This window comes from Solea solea, chromosome 1 (assembly GCF_958295425.1).
Source record: "Solea solea chromosome 1, fSolSol10.1, whole genome shotgun sequence".
Taxonomy (NCBI): Eukaryota; Metazoa; Chordata; class Actinopteri; order Pleuronectiformes; family Soleidae; genus Solea; species Solea solea.
The window spans coordinates 39,072,078-39,093,462 of record NC_081134.1 but is presented as its reverse complement, the minus strand read 5'-3'; the positions used below and the strand labels follow the sequence as shown (position 1 = coordinate 39,093,462).

The window sequence follows — 21,385 nt, the reverse complement described above, 5'->3', positions numbered from 1 at the left end:
GTATGTTGCTATGTATTCATGAGATGAAAACCTTCAGCTGCAGCAAAAGAAACTCATGGACAGACCTTATTCCCAAGTTTGAAGACTTCCTCCAGAGACCTGCTGTTGGTGTTGATCATAATTGAGTCAGTATCTCCATAGATGACTTCCAGATTCATCTACAGCACAGGAGAGTTATCAAAGAAGAAGACATGTTTCAAACTGAGGTTTGGACCACAAATCAAACTGCCTGACATCATAAAGCTCTTTTAAACGTAATCGGTCTCTAAAATTTCAGAAAATCATTCCGACCAATGGGTTTCAGTAGAATTGAACGGCTGACAGAATCGCCAATTAACTGAGAGAATTTCATAATGTATGCGTATAATTTTAATCGACATGCATACATTTAAATGTATTAGGTGTTGCAGAAATGACAGTGGCAATATATTCGATATATTCACCTAAAATTAAAACAAACAACAGGTTAGGGCTGAACGATATATCGTTATCGTATCGCTATCGAGATATGAACATTCAAGATATTAATATCGAAAAAGCAACGATATAAACAATATAGATTTTCCCCCTCGCTCTCCCTGCATGTACAGCTCTGGCGGTCACAGTAAACTTCATTTTTACGATTGCACTTGAATGCACCACTACGGCCAGCCAACCACAAACCTTATTTCATGCTTGCTGTGGATCGACAGCTGAAGCTAACCAATGACAAACATAGGAGGGCGGGCGGTAGACGGAGACTGAGACGCGCACACACACGCACGCGACATACACAGCGGGAAAGAAAGTGACATGAGCGCGGAAGATAATGCGGCCGGTGGCGATTTTGTGCCAAAACATAAATCATCGTATTTTGGATTTAAAAAGGATGATGTCAACCAGAGCGAGGTGTTGTGCAGGTCGTGCTTAGCGAAAATTGCGACGAAGCAAGGTAGCACAACAAACATGTTTCACCACCTGAAACAACACCATCGCGTGCTGCACGAAGAGTGTATTACAATGAGAGAAACACCGGGGACTTCTCAGTCATCCCAAAAGAAGCCCAAGCAAAGTGTGTTTACTGATGCGTTCCGTAGCGTTACACCGTATGAGTCGACGTCTACCAGACAAAGGCGTTACAGAAGCTATAACATCAGACTTTGCAAAAGACATGGTACCCGTGTACACAGTCTCACAGTGAGTTCTCATCAATAAAACTACACTTTCCATCTGGAAAGTTTCCACAGTCTTTTGTATCATGATGTTTTTATTTTTCTGAAAAATGCTTGGTTTTCACCGAACCCGTAGTCATATCGTATCCTATCGATATCGAGATATCTGGCATGAATATCGAGATATGGAATTTTGTCCATATCGTTCAGCCCTACAACAGGTTACTGAATTTATGCAGACAAAAAGCAGGTTTGGGCCAATAAAAGAAAACTAACATGTCAGAAAAAAATAGCTATTGTAACGCGTTTACATATGTATTATTCTTTCTTCTTCTTCTTCTTATTATTACTATTATTATTATTATGGATAAATGTGTCCGCCTTTACTTTACATTGATTGAATATAGGTGTTCGGACGCAGAATAGTGCAAGGTGTGGTGATAGCTCACCTTCTGAACCAAGTCTTTTGTGTGCATCAGAATCTAGAGGGGAGAGTAAACAACAGCATGAACACGCTCCCGATATCAACAACAAAAAGCAAAGCAGTACATACACAGGCACAGTAAACAAGCAAACAATGATTAAATATTGTATGTTATTTGTTCAGTGTGTGTGTGTGTGTGTGTGTGTGTGTGTGTGTGTGTGTACGTCCATGCATGTGTGTGTGTGGGCACGGAAGCAAAGCAGGTGACTTGCTTTTAAATGGAGGATAATTGGCTAAGAGGGCAATTACGAAAGTGTGCTGTGACAAGTCCTTTCAACCCACACACACACACACAAAAACCCTAATGACTCATAATGGCCTTTATCACCCACAGCGAGAGTGACAGACAAATAAGAGAATTGTGGTAATGCAGGTTGTCCACTCCTTGTGCATGCGTGTGTAAGACGGTGAGATCTGAGCAACAGAGGGATCTTAACAGGTGGGGGCTCAGAGGAGTGGAGGTTTCGGGTGGGGGCTCCGGTTCGCTAATCTGGGGGGGAGACGGGGACGGGGGGGCGGAGGGACGGAACGCAGTGTGACCTGTCACCAGCAATCTGCTCTTCAATCAACTACAGCTGCATTTATACACACACACACACACACACCCCAACTCACACTCGGCTCCGTGTGGGGGGGACAAGGACGTGGCTATTTCAGAGTGTCAGGAGGGGGCGGGGTCAGGCTCCAGTGGAATTGTGTGTGGGGGGGCGTTCCACTCCCTGAAACCAGAGTGGGACTTTTAAGCATGCTTTATGGGCTGCTACATACCAGTGTGCGGCAGGGGGAGTTTGACTCATTCAAAGAACAGCCAACTCCATTAAGGACCACGGTCAAGGTCAAGGTCTCACCACACACACGTTTGGGACATATACACATATGCACTGTGCTGCTATGCTTCAATTGAGCTACAACTTTTATCTGAAATTTATGAAAATCAAACTCGAGCCGCTTGAGTTTATAAAGCCGAGAAAAGAGGTCATCTGAAATAATTACTGAGCAGACAATCACAACACCGCAGCATCAAGAGTTTTGGTTCCCACAACACATGTGACATCTGTGTATCTGTATCTGTGGACTTACTTAGAACTCAAACTTCTGGAAGAAAAAAAGAGAAGTGACAGCTCTGACTTCAGCCGGTTGAACATAATAATCAGATTGTGTGAAACGAATGTAGATAAATCAACTCATACTCCGCAGCCATAACTTCTGACTCACATTCTAATAATAATGGTTTTCTAGACAATTTTAAAGCTTTGTAAAGGCAAAAGATTGTATTATTCACGGCAATAAAAGCCTTCAAGTTTATGTTGAAGTTGACGCTCTTTCCTTTTCCTTGCAGCTGTAAAAGCAGTTCAAAGCTGCTTTTAGCAAAACGTAGAGGTCCAACACTTATGCCGCATACAAAGCAATCAGACACTATTCAAACTCCTTCCCTTTTGTCCCCCTCATTTGTTTTATTGAAAGTATATGCAAAAAGTAAGTTAGCAGTGAGTGGGGGACACATTTGCCAAAGTCAGGCTAGTTGAAAACATCATTTTATCTTTGTAAACAGACGATGGGTGGGTACGTGCAGGTGTATTTGCATATAGCATATAAAGCCACATCAAGTGACATCGCACCACAACGTCACCGAGGATGCTTTTCAAATGACCAATGTGAACAGAAGCACTCGGAGCTGTCGGTTCCAGATACTTCTACATCTTAACTTACACCTGTCTTTACTAAAGTCTCACTGCTTGTGAAGGCTACAGATAAATCACATTTATTTCAGTTGATATTGAAATAGCTCTACAGCAGGCGGAGTTAAAATGGACTCAGTCAAATTTGTGTCGAAAAAGTATCGTTCACGAATCCGTATCATAGTCCAGATATCTGTATCCACACCCTTGCCAACATCGGTTGTTTACAGTCTGAACACACAGAGATGTTTGAATATGATCAAATTCAAGCACTCAGGCGTCGGTAACACTTTTTATTATTATTATGAGCAGACGAGGAGAACAATCGGAGAGCAGACAAAAGGAAAGCATGTGATGGATGGAGAGACCGGAGAGTTTGAAGACCCGAGAGCGGAGTGAGGCGTTGATGTAATTGATGTGTGGACTCATTTAGACAGGTTTTCCATATGCTGTCACTTCCAGCAGGACACACTGCATTAAGGAATGAACCATGTGAAAGACAAGTCATTTGACCATGACACTGGAATGTGTGCAACTGACGGAGTGTGTGTGTGTGTGTGTGTGTGCGCTCATCTTTAAACACATACCAACACACACATACTATATTAACCAATGCAAACACATATTCCCAGGGGGTAAAACGCGCATGTGTGTGTGTGTGTGTTTCTCTCTTCTCTCTGATGACTACACGAGTCACCAGACTAGACGGTGGAAATACTGCAGCCAAAAAACTAATAAATAAATAAATAACCCTGTGTGCAAAAGACGTCATGGTCCCAATGGCCGCAAGTTCTACTCCACCCCTGGCTGATTGTACTCAATTCCATTGTAAGTCGCTTTGGACAAAAGCGTCTGCTAAATGACATGTAATGTAATGTAATGAAACAACATATCTGCAAATGTCACTTTGATTTCTGGGAAATTGTGACAAACATCGTGGCTGACATTTAACAGAGCAACTGACCAACCAAATTTCATTCAGAGTTTAAGATAACTTGATAACTATCAACTTCTATGACGTATGGTTCGACAGTAATCACAATATACGATATTATCACTTATCGGTACTAAAATAACTGACAATAAGTTCATTCTGGTGAAATTCTTTAATTGTGAATGAAGAAAAATATCAATATTTCACATAGTGCTTGTGATCTATTTCTTAATGTGTCGATGGGGAGCTGCATCTTTCCTCGTGACTTATTCATTCATTCATTCATCATAAGTGCAGACAGAAGGCTGCAACTATTTAAGGGTCTGAAAAAAAACTACATTAAAACACATTTTTTCAATCATTAATCGCAACTATTTTGGTCAGGATAATCGTGACGTAAACTTTTAAAAAGTTGCCTCGTGTCCCCATTCAAAAACAAAACATTGCTTTGGATATTAACAGCACCATATCGGTATCAGCTGACATAAAATGTAAGATGTATTATCAGATATCAGCAAACAGAGACTGATGACTAAAACAGGAGGCTGAACGGGCTGCTCCCTCCTTAATGTCTAAGCTGACACCATCTGTAACTACTATTTTTTAATGATAATTTATTTTCGCACAATGAAGAAAAACGTATATCTACTTCTGCTGCCACATGAGTATGCAAAAATATTATGTTAATCTCACTCTAAAAGAGAGTAAATTACGTCTGCAGTTGAGCTCAGGCAAAGCAGATACCGGCGACAAGTCCAATATCTCACATCCCTACTTTGCTTCAGATCTTATGAATGAATCTTCTTGTCTCAGAGTGCAATTTAAAACGCACTGATACAAATAAAACCATTTCAGTTTCTCTACCTATCATTTGCGCTACCGTCTACTCGGTAAATATCTCCAATCTGTTCAGATATCTTCCATTCACCTCTTCCCTCATTGTCCTCACACGGTAATACATCACTTAATTGTCTCATGTTCCTGCTTTTCACTTCTCAACACCTTGCTGTTAATACTGTGTAATTACACTGGACAGTAATTGAGCAGCTCACTGACAAATCCTCCCACAGAGTGAGGGATCAGCACAGAAGCATTGTAGGCAGAAACAACTGGATTATTTTATTTTTTACATTTGCAATTTCAATTTGCAGTTCTACTCCTCATCGTTCATCCTTTCTGTGCCACACAAGCACACCAGGTTGGCATGTATAGGTATAGGTATGTAGCAGTGCAGTAACTGATGGAACTATATTTAAACTTGCATTGATAAGGGCAGGCTGCACTGCCGACATACGACGCTGCATCAGATTTAGCGAGGTGTGGCTAATAAACTGATAAGTGAGTGTTTATGAGCGCTCACGTTTCAGTTCAAATGTCTCCGGGGTCAGAGGTCAAATGGAAAAAGACACAACTTGTCATACACATGTACAGACGGAGCTGACTGAACAGACACATGCCTCTTTTAACTGCTGCAACTCAAGGGGAGAGCAGGTATGTCAATTCCCTGCCACATATTACCATACTAATGTAACACAAGCAAATTGATCCATTAAGTTATTAAATTCATGTAATTGCAAGAAAAAACCTGCAGAGAAATTGGACCTATTGTCGTCGACTGTGTAAATAACAGTTCCACAAAACACAAAACTTCACAAAACCTCTGGGAACCTTGTTCCTGCTAACGTTATGAAAAGCTGTGGTTTCTGTAAGTGGTGCTACAGGACTCTGTGGCAGTCAGAGCTGCCACGATGTGACAGGCCCACAGGTCATTACTGAATAACAAATCTATTCTAGTCCACGGCGTGAATAAACCCACAGAGACCTTTGTCATTTCAACAAGTTCATGTGAAAGAAATTGACCTGGACTTTCATTTATTTTACTCACTTTTCAGCAAAAAGGGGGGGTAGTAGTTTGCAAATACTGTGCATTTAACAGCGTCTCGTGTCTTTGCATGTGCACCTGTGCATCCATTAGTTTTGATTTATTGCACCCTGTCATGCTAATTGATGAGTGGTGCAGCCTTGTTGTGATATCCGCCTTCCGCCAGCTGCTGTTCGGCTATTTGTTTGCCTAATCACGCATTTATGTGTTTCCTCGTGATGCCACTTTCATATATTCTTTAATTTCAATCTGCTTTTCATCACACTGGCATTTTAAGTATGAATATTGCCCTGAACCAAGCCCTTTGGCGCAGCGTCACATTGTTAAAACATGTCAAGGAAGAAATAAAGATGATACGGACAGAATAAAGATAGATAGGTGGACTAAAGGACATCATGTCCACCCTCAATCTCCAATGTTGCCCGCACACACACACATACAGATGGCATGTTAAAGCTCAATGTAGCAGAGGACCCTTGTAAAAAGAGCCTGGGGCACAAGTGACGATTGTTTTGAAAAACACTCAGCTGAAAAGCATTTTGGGATGACAGTCGGTCGCCTGAAATAGCACCTGTGGAGGAACACGCCACTGCTGGGGCTGCAGAAGCACAAGAAACACAAGTGTGCACGCTCCAACGCGAAAACAACGTTACACACAAACAATCGCACAAGATTTAAACCTTTTATGTTTAGCTGAGCACAGTAACACGCTCACAGAGAAAGGAAATCCTTCTTGTGATAAAACTATGCTACTGCAAAAATGCAAGAGGGTGAAAGACAAACACACACACACACACACACCTGTCCTGACACATGCCAAAGCTGTGTTCTCATGCCTGCTGCTGCCGTGAGGGTCAATCTGTTTTAAAGCTCTGTCAGATTTAATACGGCCGGCTGAGATCCCAAACGCCGGCACTCATCAAAAATGGACTCAACTCAACTGTTGTACAATTGAAAACCTGATATTTCAGCAGCAGGAAAGGATTTTTTACATTACATGTTATTTTATCCAAAGCGACTTACAATAAGTGCATTTCAACATTTGGGTACAAACAAGAGCTAGACGTCAGTAACTGTACATCAGTCTTGAGTGTGATTATAAAATAAAAAAGAGTTGATTCCGTGATGATGATTCAACAGACATGATTCGAGTCAAATATTGAGTTAGTTTATACATATTTTATCAAAATACATACAAGAGATAGGACATAGCTAAATAAAATAAGTATTATTACTTCCCCATGAACCTATGTTTTCTAGTAAAACAATTTATAAAGCACCATCGTGGCATGTTTTCATGATGACTTCTATCACACGCCATACAAAAAAGTGCCATACAAAAAGAAAATTTAAAAAAAGGGTAATTGCAAGACAACAAAATGAAAACTGGAGCATAGAATGTACTGTGAAATGATAGCTTCTGTCTACAGACTGTTAAATGCACAAAGGTTTAAATCTTGGTTTAGAATCAGGAAAGTAAACTATAACCACACACAATATATGCTGGAATAATCATATTATACCGTTTATCTGATAAATGATGATTACATCACTAATCCAAATGCAATATTCAAGAAGTAGAATTTCAAGCTACATGCTATTTAATTTATCATCAACGCAACAGAGCAAGCCTTTGAAATCATAAATCAAGTTAAATTAAAATATTCAATTTGAATGGGAACATATGTACCACCTTCCAGCCAAGTCGGCCAAAACCATTTACTAATTATCCTCTTGTTTTCAACCCTATCAGTGTCCCAGACTAAAGACAGCAGATGTCAGATCAATCTATTATCAATTATAATCCCCATCACTAGCCCGGTCTCACATGGCCTCATTAGTAGGTGTTACCGAAGTTGCAGTTTAAATTCTGAAACCTTGTCCTGGCCACTGTCAGCCCTCACAGACAAGCTAATGTAGCCAAAATAGCAGCGCCGCTCCCATGTGACTATTTGTTAAGTCCACTCGTATCATGAGTAAAGCTGGCTCTTAAAGAGGACTACAGGACCATGGAAACATGCAGCCCTCATTTCCCCAGACACGAGAATACACACACAGAGACACACACACACAGCAGTGTAAGCAGGCTTATGTATTCTTACATCTAATTTAGGAAAATGTAAAAACAACCCCGGTGATTCTGAGATAGCAGCAGTGATTTGAGACACTGCATGAAAGAAACGGGGGGCCACAGTGTTTCTCCACACACCAACGCCGTCTGTCTGTATCCTCACAGACGGACACACAGACCAGACATGATGGGCTGGTGAAAATATTCCCGTGTCTGATATGGTGTACTTATGAGGTGCAATTCACCGGGACAGAAGAAAAACAAAACGAGGGACTGCATTTAGGGCTGAATAATTATTGTTTATACTGAAATGACAATTTTAAAAATGATGTGATTAGCAAATCGAAAAAGGCTGCAATTTATTTCTTCTATTTTTGATGTTCCATCTTCTAATGCCTGCCCCACACTCGAGGATAATTGGTCTGGTCCTTCCGACAATCGTAGGTGCCTTCTGGTTTTAGACTGACCACAGTCTTCCCGATTTCAAATCTTAAGTATTAAAACGTGTTTTAAATTCACGACTGCACAGCAGAGCCCCACAGTAACCAATGAGAGTGAGTTGACCTGTCTGCCCAGAGTGGGACGAGGATGAGTGTCAAGTCCAGTGGTCAGAAGAGAAAGAGGACAAACTAGTGGATTTATGGCAACAGTATGATTGCTCAAACACTAAAGCCAAGAAGGACTGCAATAAAAACCAACAACTAACAGTTAAATTAATCCGCAACAAACTTGTCGACAATGTTGCCCCTTATTCGACCGTGTCACGATAATTACAGCATTTCAAACCCACAACACGAAGAATACCGACATGAATTATACCACAAATCACATTCGATGTTTTCCTCAAATCATTCAGCCACCAACATCGCAGGCAACAATATTTACTCAGACTTCATTACACGCGTACAAATAAAGGTTTAACCTAAAGTGAACCTTGACCTCTCCACACCCTCGGCTCTGACACCCAAGACCACATCTATTCTTCACTCCACATGCCACCCAATAATGTCAACTACAAGCTCCTGTCGGGCTGTTTTTAAACACAAGGACAGAGACTCAATTACAGCAGAATGGCTTTCAGGAGTCATCGTCAAACCTGAGACACACACACACACACCCTCACTCACTCACACACACCTGCTAATGGTCATCAGATTAGCTGGCAAAAGGGTCGAAGGTGAAACCAATCTGCGTTCCGCAACAATCAGCGGCTTCCACGAGCCTGTTGTTAACATCGCTTATTTAGAGCATATAAACACCAACAAACTAACACACACACACACACACACACGCAGAGAGACAGCTATCCTATTATGGACATGCATCATCAGGATTGTCTAATCAAAACGTCATCCCTAATCTTAAACTGACCACAACTCAAATCTTAGCCATCTTGACCAATTCCTCAGGAATGAGGCTCCACCAGGTGTTGGTCTCAGTGAGGACTACTGGTCCTGGTTCATGTCAGAAAAGGTCCTTAAAGAGGCAACAAACACAAGTACACATGCAGAAGTGAAGGTTCATAATGATGCAGCACCATTTTCACAGAAAATCCACCTTTTCTTTTATGTTTTAGGGGAAGTTGTCAGGATGGAGTCAGGGAATCACCAGTCAGTTAGTCTTTAGCAGCTTTTCGCTGGTGTGAAAAATGCATTTATCAGCCCGTTATAACCACGGGCAATTTGTCGGTTACATATATCTATTTCTCTGTACCCGACCGCTCTCTGGCGAACATACAAAAGGACCCAAAATAACCCTGAGGGGTTGAGGGGGACATCAATCTGTGGTGGACCCTCGCCTGTGTAATCCTAAACCTTCACCTTCCTCTTAATACCCATCATCCCCCCCTTTAATACCCACACATACCAGGACAGAGGCGGGCCACAACAAATGGTGCACCGACAAAGGGCAGAGTTCGGCCAGTGGCACTTGTGCGCATTCATAGATGGGCATTAGCATACACACTGATAGAAGACATACTCCAGAAACACACGTACAAGTTAAGGGAAAGGGGGGTTAGTGGGGGTTTTCCCCTCTTAATTCAGCAAATCTGATCAGAAGAGCCACAGCCAAGGGTCTGTCAACCCCCCTCTAAGCCTCCTCGTCTAAACCCTTCTGAGTGCTGAGAAACCACTATGGCCCGGAGCCTGACCCATCCTGCCACAGGGGGCCAAACCTCAAATTAAAACGAGAGCGAGAGAAAGGTGACAGCTAAGCCAATCAATAAATACCCAGAACACACACTTTTTCACCCCAACACTTGTCCAAATAGACGAAGGGACCACGCCGAGGGGAGGGGCGGTGGATTTACGCTGTGGACCCAGTAGCGGCAAGGGCACGTGTCAAGATTACAAAAATAAAAAGCCTCCTAAATCACGATATGAAAGCCGAGTGCAAATGTGACGATTAAAATGGGGGCGGGGGTGCAAATGGCAATACCCACAAATACACTAGAAGCCCCGCTATAAATGCCAGCTGGCCTCTCTGGCTCGCCGCAGTCGGAAACTACCAAGAACTACTTGGCTTACGGTCAATTTAACTTTAGGGCCCCGATACAAATTCAATAAAAACTGCTCACATTTGCGGAACCACACCATTCACTGCTCTACTCAGGCTGACCAGTGTATGCATGGTCAGCACGAGGTGGCTCAACACTGACCCAAGCACAAACCACTAGATCACGGATTCAATTTTGATTTAAGGGTTTGATTCTTTTCATTAAAACAGAGACAAGCATGGACTTTTGAGCGAGCTAAATTTTCCATGACAACATATCACATTAACAGAGGAACTCCTCGGCTGTGATCTCTGCAAACACACGACCAGCAGTAAAAATAGATGACCCATGATCATAGACGAGTAAACAAAACCCTAACATTGTGTAAAGTGGGATCTTCTCCTGCCTCTTCAGCGAGCTAAGGTCTGTGACGTGACGTCAGCTGACCGTTGGCTTCAGATCTGACCGATGACCTTATGTCGCACGTCTCTGTCACTTCTCTCACTGCCTTATGCAAAGTACTAAGACAGTCAAGTCCTAATGAAACACAACTGGATGTGTTCAGTGATGCTTCTGACATTCAAAGCTTTACAATACATGCTATTTTACAAACACAGTTTTTTCTTTATGAATTGAAACGGAAGGTTTGTGTTATTCGTTGAAATTGAGTGGTCTAAAAACATGTTTCAGTGTAACCAGTGATGTCAGTTCACACTATAAAAAGGGACAGTGAGGTGGGGCCACACAATAATAATGTTCCCACACAATAATCAACGTTCACAGATTGAGTCAGAGCACATCTGACCAGAGTTTACACTTCAAGGGCATTAGTTATAATCCACTTATTTCAATGTCAAGAGACTGTTTACAAAAAAGTATCTCTCCTATTCTTATTGAAATTATTATATGAAATGATATTTTTACTTTTATTTTGCGATGCCTTATCTTGTCTCAAAACTGTTTCCCAGTGAATATTGAACTAAAACAGCAATCACATTATCTTTCTGAAAAATCACAGTATTTTCCCCAAAACGTTCAGCTTTTTATTGGAATAAATACCGGAATTTTGAGCTCAAACTTGTGCCACTTGGCTACAAAACACTAATTACGAAGCAAAGATCTGTTTAACTTTTTTTGTTACTTTGGTTGAAGTTGATTTCAACGAGTTATTTTTCAGAAAAGCAGCTTGTTTGTCTTTTTTTTTTATACTGATGAGAAGAAAAAAAACAACTTTATTTTGCTCTACTTAGAAATAGGGAATCCAAATACTCTGGTTAAACAAAACTGCACATAAAAGGTGCAAAACAAACAAAAAAAACAGTCACCGTTTGACGCCGTGAACGTGAAGCCTACACCTTGTCAGGGAGAAGCTGAAGATGCTTCTTGTTGGAGGTAAAATGTAATTAACCCATCCACCTCTGGCAGCTGACAGTGATACAAGCAGCGACTCTGGTGGGAGAGAAACTCCCACCTGTACCGGCAGCACATCGCTAACACACCTTTTACAATGTAGCCCTGTCAACCCAATAACAAACATGACTGGAGGCATGAAGTGACTGACACAACAACAAACACACACGCAGCGTTACTGCCCTGCCCTCTATTAGGGAACACAATGAGTGTGTAAGGGGATCTTAATGAAGGAGTCCCCTGAGGCAAAGCCTGATGCATCTGCTGAGGATGTGTACTGTTAGAGCTCATTAAAAGAACATGAGTACTACCACTGACGTAGGGGTGTGTGTGTGTGTGTGTGTGTGGGTGCGCAGTGTTCAGTTACAGTACCACATTTAGCTGATAATGTCATGCCGTACACATGCGCCGATTTATGAAGCATGCATGCTCGGGTTGTTCCATTTGTGTGTGTTGACTTAAGTCATTACACAAGCAGAATTTCAGAGTCAGACTTTTGTGTGTGTGTGTGTGTGTGTGTGTGGCATTTTGTTAGTGGAAAATGCTCATGCGGGACTATTGATATCAGCAGGATAACAGCAGGTTTCTTATTCTGACAAAATGAACTTGAAGAAATAATCACATTTTTAAAACACGGGAAGAGCAGAGTGTGTGTGTGTGTGTGTGTGAGAGAGAGAGAAATAAATAACTATGTAAAGAGAACAGATGACAAATGTGAGATGAGAGAAAAACAAAAAATGAAGGGGGGGGATTGTGTGGAAACAAAAAGTAAAAGAGTAGTGTGAAATTTGGTGCAGCAGTGCCATCTTGTGGATGAAAATGGAACTACATTTACTGACGTTGCTTTTTTTTCTTTTAACTTTGAAAATCACAAAAAACGGTCAGACATCCTCAATATTAAGTTGGTCAGGGAGAACTTAACAGCCACAGAGTCATTAGTGTGTGTGTGAGACTCACCTCTCTACCCTTGTGTGTGACCAGAGCTGCGAGGGGCTTTGCATAGAAGCGGCTGAAGCTGAATCCCAGGCAGCCATACATGCTGTTAGCGGTCAGCTTCAGAGCCTTCTGACGGATATCATACTAAAAAGGAGCCGCAACAACGATATTAGGTCAAACACATGCAAGCATTAGCACAAGTCAAAGTCATCGTTGCTATGGGATCATGGTTTTATGGGGAAAGATATAACGTAACACATTCTTAACTTCACTTGTACACTTACCTCATGTATTATTTACTTATTTTAAATTGTGATTCACTTATCAATTGAATTCAATTTCATCTGTTACTACTTATATGTTTAATTTACAAGAGACCCCGTCATAATCCGTTAACCAGTACAAAAAAAAACTACCTCTACACCTCCTTGCTCATAGTTGCCTACATTAATAGACATGTTAGTGTAGAGCTGTCTGAATATTAGCACATGTACCTGCAGGTAAAGGTCTGGGTTGATGTCTTGCTGTTTCATCAGCTGTTTGACTTGTCTACGCCGCTCAACCAGCTTCCTGATTTCCTTGGGCAGGATCCCCATTTCCAGGTCGGAATCTGGAACCTCGGGAATGTCCTCCGAGTCATCGTCCTATAACAAACGCAACAAGAATTTTATTTAAAAAGTAGGAACTTTAAAGTAAACGTGTGAACAAGCAGCCGACAGACCTCATGTTTCTTCTTCTGGTTGTAAGCCTCCCTCTGCACAGTGGTGAAGCAGATGTTGAACTCCTGGATGATTGACGGATACAGGCTGTTGAAGTCGAGCAGCAGCACAAACTTATCATAGAAACCTTTAGGAAGAGATGAATGGCGGTTAGAACGGGAAGGAAACGATGCATGTCTATAAAAAAAATAAAGCAGAGAGACTTCAAACACATCCTTACCAACTTTAGGATCCAACACTAGACCTCCAGCATAGGCAGCCTTCTTCTTTCTTTTGCCTTTCCCTGCATCAACGTCTTCCTCACCATCAGCCTGAGACATAGAAACAAAGACACAAATAAAAGCAGAAGACATTGGTTACAAAAGTTAAATAAAAAAAAGAGGAATCAGCGTTTGTGTGTGCATTTTTACCAGCTGAGCCTTTTTGAAGGACAGTTTGTCTGGGACGATGTAGTTTTTGTCATGGAAGGCGTGAAGCAACAGGAACTCATTCCTCTCAGATCGACCGCCCATCAGAGTACGAGACTGCAGAGAAGGACCAGGAATCAGGTGATTGAGGACACATTCTAAACCAGAGGTCACATGACATTTTATTAAGCTGGCAGTGCATGACCCTGTGTCTGTGGTTAATACATTTTCAAGAGCTCATGACTCAATTACTCCAGGTAGATTTATTTTGGGGTTTTTTTAAGAGTAGAGTTTTAGAATAGATACTGCAGGTGCATGTTTACCATGACGTTCCCCGCGATGTTGGTAATCTGCAGGGCCAGTGGCAACACGTTGAGCTCACACATCATCTGGAGGATCAGCTTGGCATCCGTCCACGTCAACTCCAACAGGTAGAGCAGGTGAGGGGAGTCACTGACGAAGACAAGACGTTAACTTAGCCAACTGAATTACTACTAGATACCAGTTGTGTGATCCATGATTCGATGACTCACTTGTAGAGATTTTTGATGTCGTCCTGAGAAACTGTGACTCTCTCTGTCTTCAGCACCTGTGCAGTCAACTCGGTCAGATGGTAACTTTTACAGCGGATGAGCTCCTTGGCTGAGATTTCCACGTCGCACACCAGACGGCCACAGGTGGCGCTCTTCTCTGCAAAGGAACCACGACCCTGAAAGAATATACACATAACATGCACATACACACAAACAACACGTGAAATGTTTAGTGATATCAAAATAAAATAAAAATAACTCTTCAGTAGTCAGTAGTGCAAGCTTTGTATTGCAATGTGGCATCAGAGAGTCATGAGCATTCACTTGTACAATCTTATGGCCGGTGGGACGGAGGAGTTTTAGAATCACTGCTTTCTTACCCCTAATTTTGGCATGTTGGCCCTCCTGAGACGTCCCATCTTGGACCAATGTGGAACCTTGCAGACGTTGATCCTCTGCAGAATCACTTCCAGGTCAAAACCAAAGATGTCGTGACCCTGCAGGAAGAGATTCAAGGTACAAGGGTCACCACACATGAGTTTTACCTGATGAAACACTGCACCTGCATATGTGCTTCCTGTGCATCCTTTGATTTTATATTGAGTCAGTTTAGGAAGGTGCACAAAAGTCCTCAATCGCTGCATCTTCTACTTACCACAAGCACATCCGGGTCAATCTTGTGCATCTTGGCCAAGAAGAAGCCGAGCAGAGTCCGCTCAGTAGCAGCGATCTCCACCTTCCCATTCTAAAAAGAATGACATAATAAATATGTTATAAAAAATATCTAAACCAAAATTATTAAGACAAAGTCTTTTTCTCCTTTCTGTGCAGACATCTAGAGCAGAGAGGCTGAGCTTCATAGGAAAAAGCAAACTCACCTTCTTCTTAACAGCATCTCTGAAGTCGTATGGGAAAATGCAGTCTGCAGGTTTACTGACCACTGGAAAAAAAGTACACTATTTAATATATACTGTTACAATTCATAAGTGTATATAACAACGTTTCACTTGTCAACTAGGAATCTAACTAGTGTTCAAAGTTTACATCATGAGAAATAACAGCCATACAGCCATACATACATACTATAACAGCCCCAATGTGACAGATAATACTTAACATTTCATATACATGTATACGTAAACAACTCACCACAGAAGTGGGTCTGGTAGGGAGGTTGAGGTGGAGCTTTATCCATATGGAACTGATAATGAACAAGTGCAGCTAGTGACACAATCTGCAGGAGAACAATTATGTCATGAGGGTTACATTATACACAGTTACATTATAAAGCACAATGAATCAAAAGGTGCTACGTTAAGGTCAAATGGACCATGATCTGACCTCGTTGTGGTGCGTCTTGGGGTTCTGGATCGTCTTGAGGCTGATGGACATGACGGTGACCGGTGGAGGGGACAGGTCTTTAACCACAGAGACCAGGTCACTCCTCAGGGCCAGAGCCTCCACTTTACACCAGCTCACCGGCTGGCTGATCAACTCTAACAGGGAAAAAAAAAAAAGGCGTGGAGATGTTAGCAATTGTTCTACAACTCATATATCAGAGAGCAGAGACAACAACTGTTTAACTGATACAGAAAACTGTTTAACTTCCACTTATTAAAATAACGACCTCTCTCCAATCTACAAAATCAACAAAAATCATGTATAAACTACATGTTAAATATATGAAACAGGTCATCAGAAAAAAAAAAAAAAAACAATAACTTACGTGGTGTTTTGATGTCAAGCCAGCAAGGCCCTTTGATTTTCCTACTGAGGAGAAAGTGTTCCAAACTGGAGGTGTTGGCGCCAAAAATGTGGGAGAACGTCGCCCCCTTAAGGTCGGAGGGTAGCGTGGGAAACTCAGCCTACAATGAGAGTGTTTATTTGCATTAGATAAATGTGTTTTCATGATGGAAGAACATTGGGCTAGGACAACAGAGCAGCAGTGGTGGTTACGCGGGTCTACTCACGGAATATCGGACTTCCAGGTACTGGCTCTGACTGGACACATCTGGAATTTCAAAACAGTAGTTCTTCTCCACCATCTGCAAATAAAAGAGAAACATAGAAACTCACACATGTTGCTTAAAAGACTTTTAAAAAAACATTTGGCTAAAATAGAGTTGACACTGACCTTGGACTTAAACTTCATGATCTTGAACTTCTCCGAGAGGTCGTTGAACTCCTGGTAAACATCCATCATCTTCACAGGAGTGTCCGACACCTCCCCAGTCTTAGGGTTCGCTTTCTGTGATTTAAAATCGACAACATTGTTGATCAGTATAATCGGCAGATGTATCTCAACACAAAAACCAGTGTGACAGAAAATAAAGCGTACATATTCACGAGGCAGGAAGTACATGGTGCGCTCGATGTTCCTGACGGAAACACAGCAGCTGACGTGAGACTTTGCAGATTCGATCCACACTTTTCCAAACAGGTACACTACACCTAGACAGACGTCAAATCAAAACATCAGCTCTACAACAGAGTACAAGGGACAACGTCCTCCACATTCAAAGTGTTTGACTTACCTGGTTGACTGTAGGGGTCTTCAAAGGCATCCAACCAATAGAAGCGGAACACCTGGTCCCCCTCTGGCCCCTCCACTAGGGGCAGTTTGCTGGAGTCCACCTGCACCTCTGCTGGAGCCTCACTGACAGCTCCCTCCTCCTCCTGTCCCCACGAGCCTCCAATCCTGCTAGACCTGGAACAAAGACACAAAAACTTAATCTCATGAATCATGCCTTTACATGTTAATACAGAGTAAATGATTTACATAAAACAAGTTATTATATACATAATAAAATGACTCACAATAGAGCAGGATCCAGAGTCTCTGCTTTAGCCTCCATCTTCACCGCAGCCACTGCTTTAGGCTCAGCTTCCTCTGTCACTGCGGGCGTCTTCTCCTCAAATCCAACCTCCATCGGTTCATCAAAATCCACACCATCAAATGCCAGAGCGTCATTGACTGAGAAACAAATCGGCATAAGCGGTGAGTGCATGTTTTCTCTAGAGGAGACGACACAAATTTGTTTTTGACTTCCTCACCTTCCTCTTCTTCTGGTTCCTCCACTTTTACTCTCTGCTTCTCTGAAGGAGGAGCAGTTGTGGAGGGAGGAAGACGAGCTGACGGCCTCGGGGTCGGATCAGAAGGCGGTGGACGGATCACTTTAGCCTTTAGCGTCTTAGCGGAGGGCGACTCCTGGGTGTTTAAAAGTGACATAATAAGAACATCAACATAAGGAGAGGATTCTAATGCGTCTTTAAAATATTGAAAACTATTTCAAAAAAATCTCAGTTGCTGAAAGAATACCTTTGGTGTTTGAGCTTTGATGGAAAATGGATTCATGGGTGATCCAAGAGACTTCTTCTTCTTCAGAGTGACCACAGGTGGAGGAGCAAGAGGAGATCGTTTCTAGGAGGAGGAGGAGGAGGAGGAGAGAGAGAGACTGATTTAAAAAGCAAATATCACAACCCATCACATGAGATATGGACAGGAAGAAGGGGAAGCACAGCATAAGTATATGGAGCAAACAACCTCGCCAAAGCCAAATTAATTAGTTGAGGATTCATTGTGTAAGATATTTTCTGTATTTGTGAGAGTACAGTACAAACCTCAGAATGCAAATCCTGTAAGATATCTCCCAATAAGTCGTCTTTGGAAAGGTCCACGTCTTTCTGCACGAGACAAAATTACAACTCTGATCAATGCAGTGCAAAAAAGGAACATGAATTGACGAGTCCTGTCTTCTTAAATCACAGGTTTGTGTTTGTACTGCCACTAAAGTGGCGGTGAACTAGATTCACTGTCATCTGGGTACAGACTCTGCCAACAGGCCAGGTTGGACGTTACATGGTCGCTACTATTCTCCATTTCCTTCCTATGTTATGGTGTTAAAAAAAAAATGGACACATGCACAAACCTCAGCAGGCCTCTTGACATTGCTGTTCATGAAGAGACTCTTGATCGTGTTGGGTTTGGCCACGACAGGTTTCTTCGCACCTTTCTTAGAGTTTGCTGCTTTAGCACCTGCTTTTCCTGCAAACACAAACATGTATTAACACAAAGACACATGACCAGCACACAGGGCGACCCTCACTCTCGTCTTTCTGTTTACCTTTCTTGTTCTCCACTACATCCTCCTCCAAATCGTCATCAAAGATTTCTCTCCCGTCCTCCACGTATCCTGTTCCGTCTGAGTGAAGAGAATTATCATTAGCGTCTCATCACCACACACGTTCCTGCAGTGGACAGCGGAGAATGCGACTCACCATCATCAATGATCCAGTCGTCCTCCTGTCGCTCTTGCACCATCTTTGAGTACTGCTCCTCGTCCACCTCCTCATACACACTGGTGAACTCCTCAACCTGCAAAACGAGATCTTCAGTTGAATATAATCGATGACCTAAGTGACACCGAGTAGATATGAATTACATGAAACACATGTCAAGGTGACCTCGGGCTGGCTGTTTAACCAAAACCCAAAGATAGTGTACATTATACTTTTCGCGGGCTCTTTTTTTGGGCTTTCAGTCAAATTCCAACCTGTTTGTAGTCGTCTCTCTTAACTAAGACAATGTTGCTGGTGCCTTTATCTGTCTTTGACATATAACAAATCCCTTCCTGTGTGCAGCACGATAATAACAACACAGAGTCATGTAGATCTGATCAACTTAACATTACATTATGAGAACTTATCAACATGCGTACACAACACAGACTCCTTACTTCATATTTGATCTTCTCCCCCTTCTTGGCCTTCTTGAGCTGCTCTAGTGCAGACTTCCTCCCCACCTTCTCTCTCTTCTCTCGTCTGGAGCGAGACTTGGCCAGTCCACAGGAATCACCTCCATCATCTGAAGACAGGTGTCAAACATCAATTTGACAACACAGCAGGTGTGGATATGATACTGTTTGGTGAATTCTCTGTAGTGATTTTTGTTAGGTAGTAATGTTTATCGAAAGAATCTGGTCTATTTGACTTTCTTAATCTTCTTAACATGAACAAATGACACTAAAGATGGTATTAAAATGAACTGGGATTACTACTTAACTGCTCTTTTTGAGCGTATGCAGGACTAGACGTGATGCCAAAGAAGTTATCACAATAAAAAGAAATCTTTAAATCAGTTAAAATGTATCATTATAACAATATCAGACAGTGCAAAGAATGTGGATCGACTCAATCCTTTGTATATACGATATAAACACTTAAAAGTAGTTTGTGACATTAAATTAATGACTAGTAAAGTTTTATGTAAAAATGGAAAGGGCAATAAATAGGTAACAATATATGTATATTGTGATTTAACTTTCTTCAATAGTAATACAACTAACATTTAGCGTTTATCAAAAATAATGTTTTAAGCACATTACATACAATAATCACATAGTGAGTGTTGTTCTCTGTCCATATTGAGGTTTTAAAATAACTAGTGTGTTTTTGACAGTTTTTGCGACAAATATCGATTCGTGCTGATGTAAAATCCAACAGAATAACGTTTTCTGTCATATTATTGGAACAAGTTTGTTTAAATATCACAATACATTACAATTGTAAATATACAACGTTAGCATTGCACTGATGTTAACAACCATAAACCATGTCACATTCTAAACGAAAACAACTCTAAACTTATGTAGATAATGGTCATTGAGTTGCTTGTATTGTGTAAACCTCCAGTGTTGATGCCCAGTCTTGTTCCCTGCCAGTGTAACGGTGAGAGCTAGCTAGTGCGTTAGCTACCTTCTTGACTTCCCTCGTGCTAAGCCGCTAAAGTCGGCTTTATTAAAGCCGGAACATGCACTCACCGCCGCTCGGACTTTCCACATCTTTATCTGGGTTTGACACCGGAGCCATGAGCGTCGATTTTGTTGTCTGACAGCTGCTCTGTCACTAATGTAGTAACACAACAACAACAGAAGCAACTACAGTCCGCGCCAAACTGCTTTCCCGGGGAAAGTCATAAGCAGGAAGTGACAACAAGACGCTGTCAGCCAATTAAAAAAAAGGAGAGCTGTGTCCGATCTGTCCACACGGGGGCAGTGTTTCACAGTGGAACCTTTACAGGATCCAGACAGCAGTGTCTCTCCAGTAGAAGTGTTTACAGAATATTACAAGACAAATATTCGACAGGTGAGTCTCTGAATATGTTATTAACCGATAAAGTACATTATAATCATATAAGCTAACTTAAATAAGATAGTTTTGCTCCCATGGTACATACCAGTGGTTCTCTTTTCTTGGAACTTTTTATACCACCTGAGATGGGTATAAAAATGGGATGGCATCTCATTAAGATGGAGTGAGATGTATTTCTTACAGTGTTTCTGATTTTCCTCCAAGTACCACCAGAGGAAGCTTGCACACTCCCGGTGGTACACGCACCACAGCATGAGAACCATGGGTTTTATACATTTCTGCAGGGACATTTTTTATGTGGATGATAGGCCTTTAGTCTCCATCTTTTCCCCATGAAGTTCCCCATCATTTCCATGGTGACCAGGCGAGACTATGGAGGGCACAATAGATTCCTGTCCCAGATTGGGGCCACGGAGACACTACAGTGAGTTCAACAATGAAAAAGAAGTACAAAGGATGCTTTGTCCTTCATCTCCACAGCCTGTTTGCCCTTTTTACACTGTTCATCAGCATGCTCGTCCATATTTACGCA

The 21,385-nt window shown here is 41.8% G+C and overlaps 1 protein-coding gene across 1 annotated transcript in view; it reads right to left on the bottom strand.

The window, feature by feature from the left end:
- The window catches only part of pola1 (polymerase (DNA directed), alpha 1), a 46,704-nt gene extending 26,019 nt beyond the window's left edge, over positions 1-20,685 (bottom strand). The window contains exons 1-28 of the mRNA XM_058641949.1: positions 20,523-20,685; positions 19,440-19,567; positions 18,982-19,078; positions 18,828-18,905; positions 18,633-18,748; positions 18,325-18,387; positions 18,023-18,124; positions 17,758-17,911; positions 17,521-17,677; positions 17,238-17,410; positions 17,042-17,154; positions 16,838-16,951; positions 16,674-16,748; positions 16,430-16,568; positions 16,045-16,199; positions 15,853-15,937; positions 15,582-15,643; positions 15,359-15,448; positions 15,084-15,200; positions 14,704-14,879; positions 14,494-14,623; positions 14,174-14,287; positions 13,984-14,074; positions 13,766-13,890; positions 13,539-13,688; positions 13,066-13,188; positions 1,601-1,633; positions 66-158 (exon numbers count right to left, since the gene is read on the bottom strand). Of these exons, the coding sequence (XP_058497932.1) occupies positions 66-158; positions 1,601-1,633; positions 13,066-13,188; positions 13,539-13,688; positions 13,766-13,890; positions 13,984-14,074; positions 14,174-14,287; positions 14,494-14,623; positions 14,704-14,879; positions 15,084-15,200; positions 15,359-15,448; positions 15,582-15,643; positions 15,853-15,937; positions 16,045-16,199; positions 16,430-16,568; positions 16,674-16,748; positions 16,838-16,951; positions 17,042-17,154; positions 17,238-17,410; positions 17,521-17,677; positions 17,758-17,911; positions 18,023-18,124; positions 18,325-18,387; positions 18,633-18,748; positions 18,828-18,905; positions 18,982-19,078; positions 19,440-19,567; positions 20,523-20,571 (3,102 nt within the window). The 5' untranslated portion in view covers positions 20,572-20,685. The remainder of the gene's footprint in view (positions 1-65; positions 159-1,600; positions 1,634-13,065; positions 13,189-13,538; positions 13,689-13,765; positions 13,891-13,983; positions 14,075-14,173; positions 14,288-14,493; positions 14,624-14,703; positions 14,880-15,083; positions 15,201-15,358; positions 15,449-15,581; positions 15,644-15,852; positions 15,938-16,044; positions 16,200-16,429; positions 16,569-16,673; positions 16,749-16,837; positions 16,952-17,041; positions 17,155-17,237; positions 17,411-17,520; positions 17,678-17,757; positions 17,912-18,022; positions 18,125-18,324; positions 18,388-18,632; positions 18,749-18,827; positions 18,906-18,981; positions 19,079-19,439; positions 19,568-20,522) is intronic.
- Between the last annotated feature and the right edge of the window lie 700 nt (positions 20,686-21,385).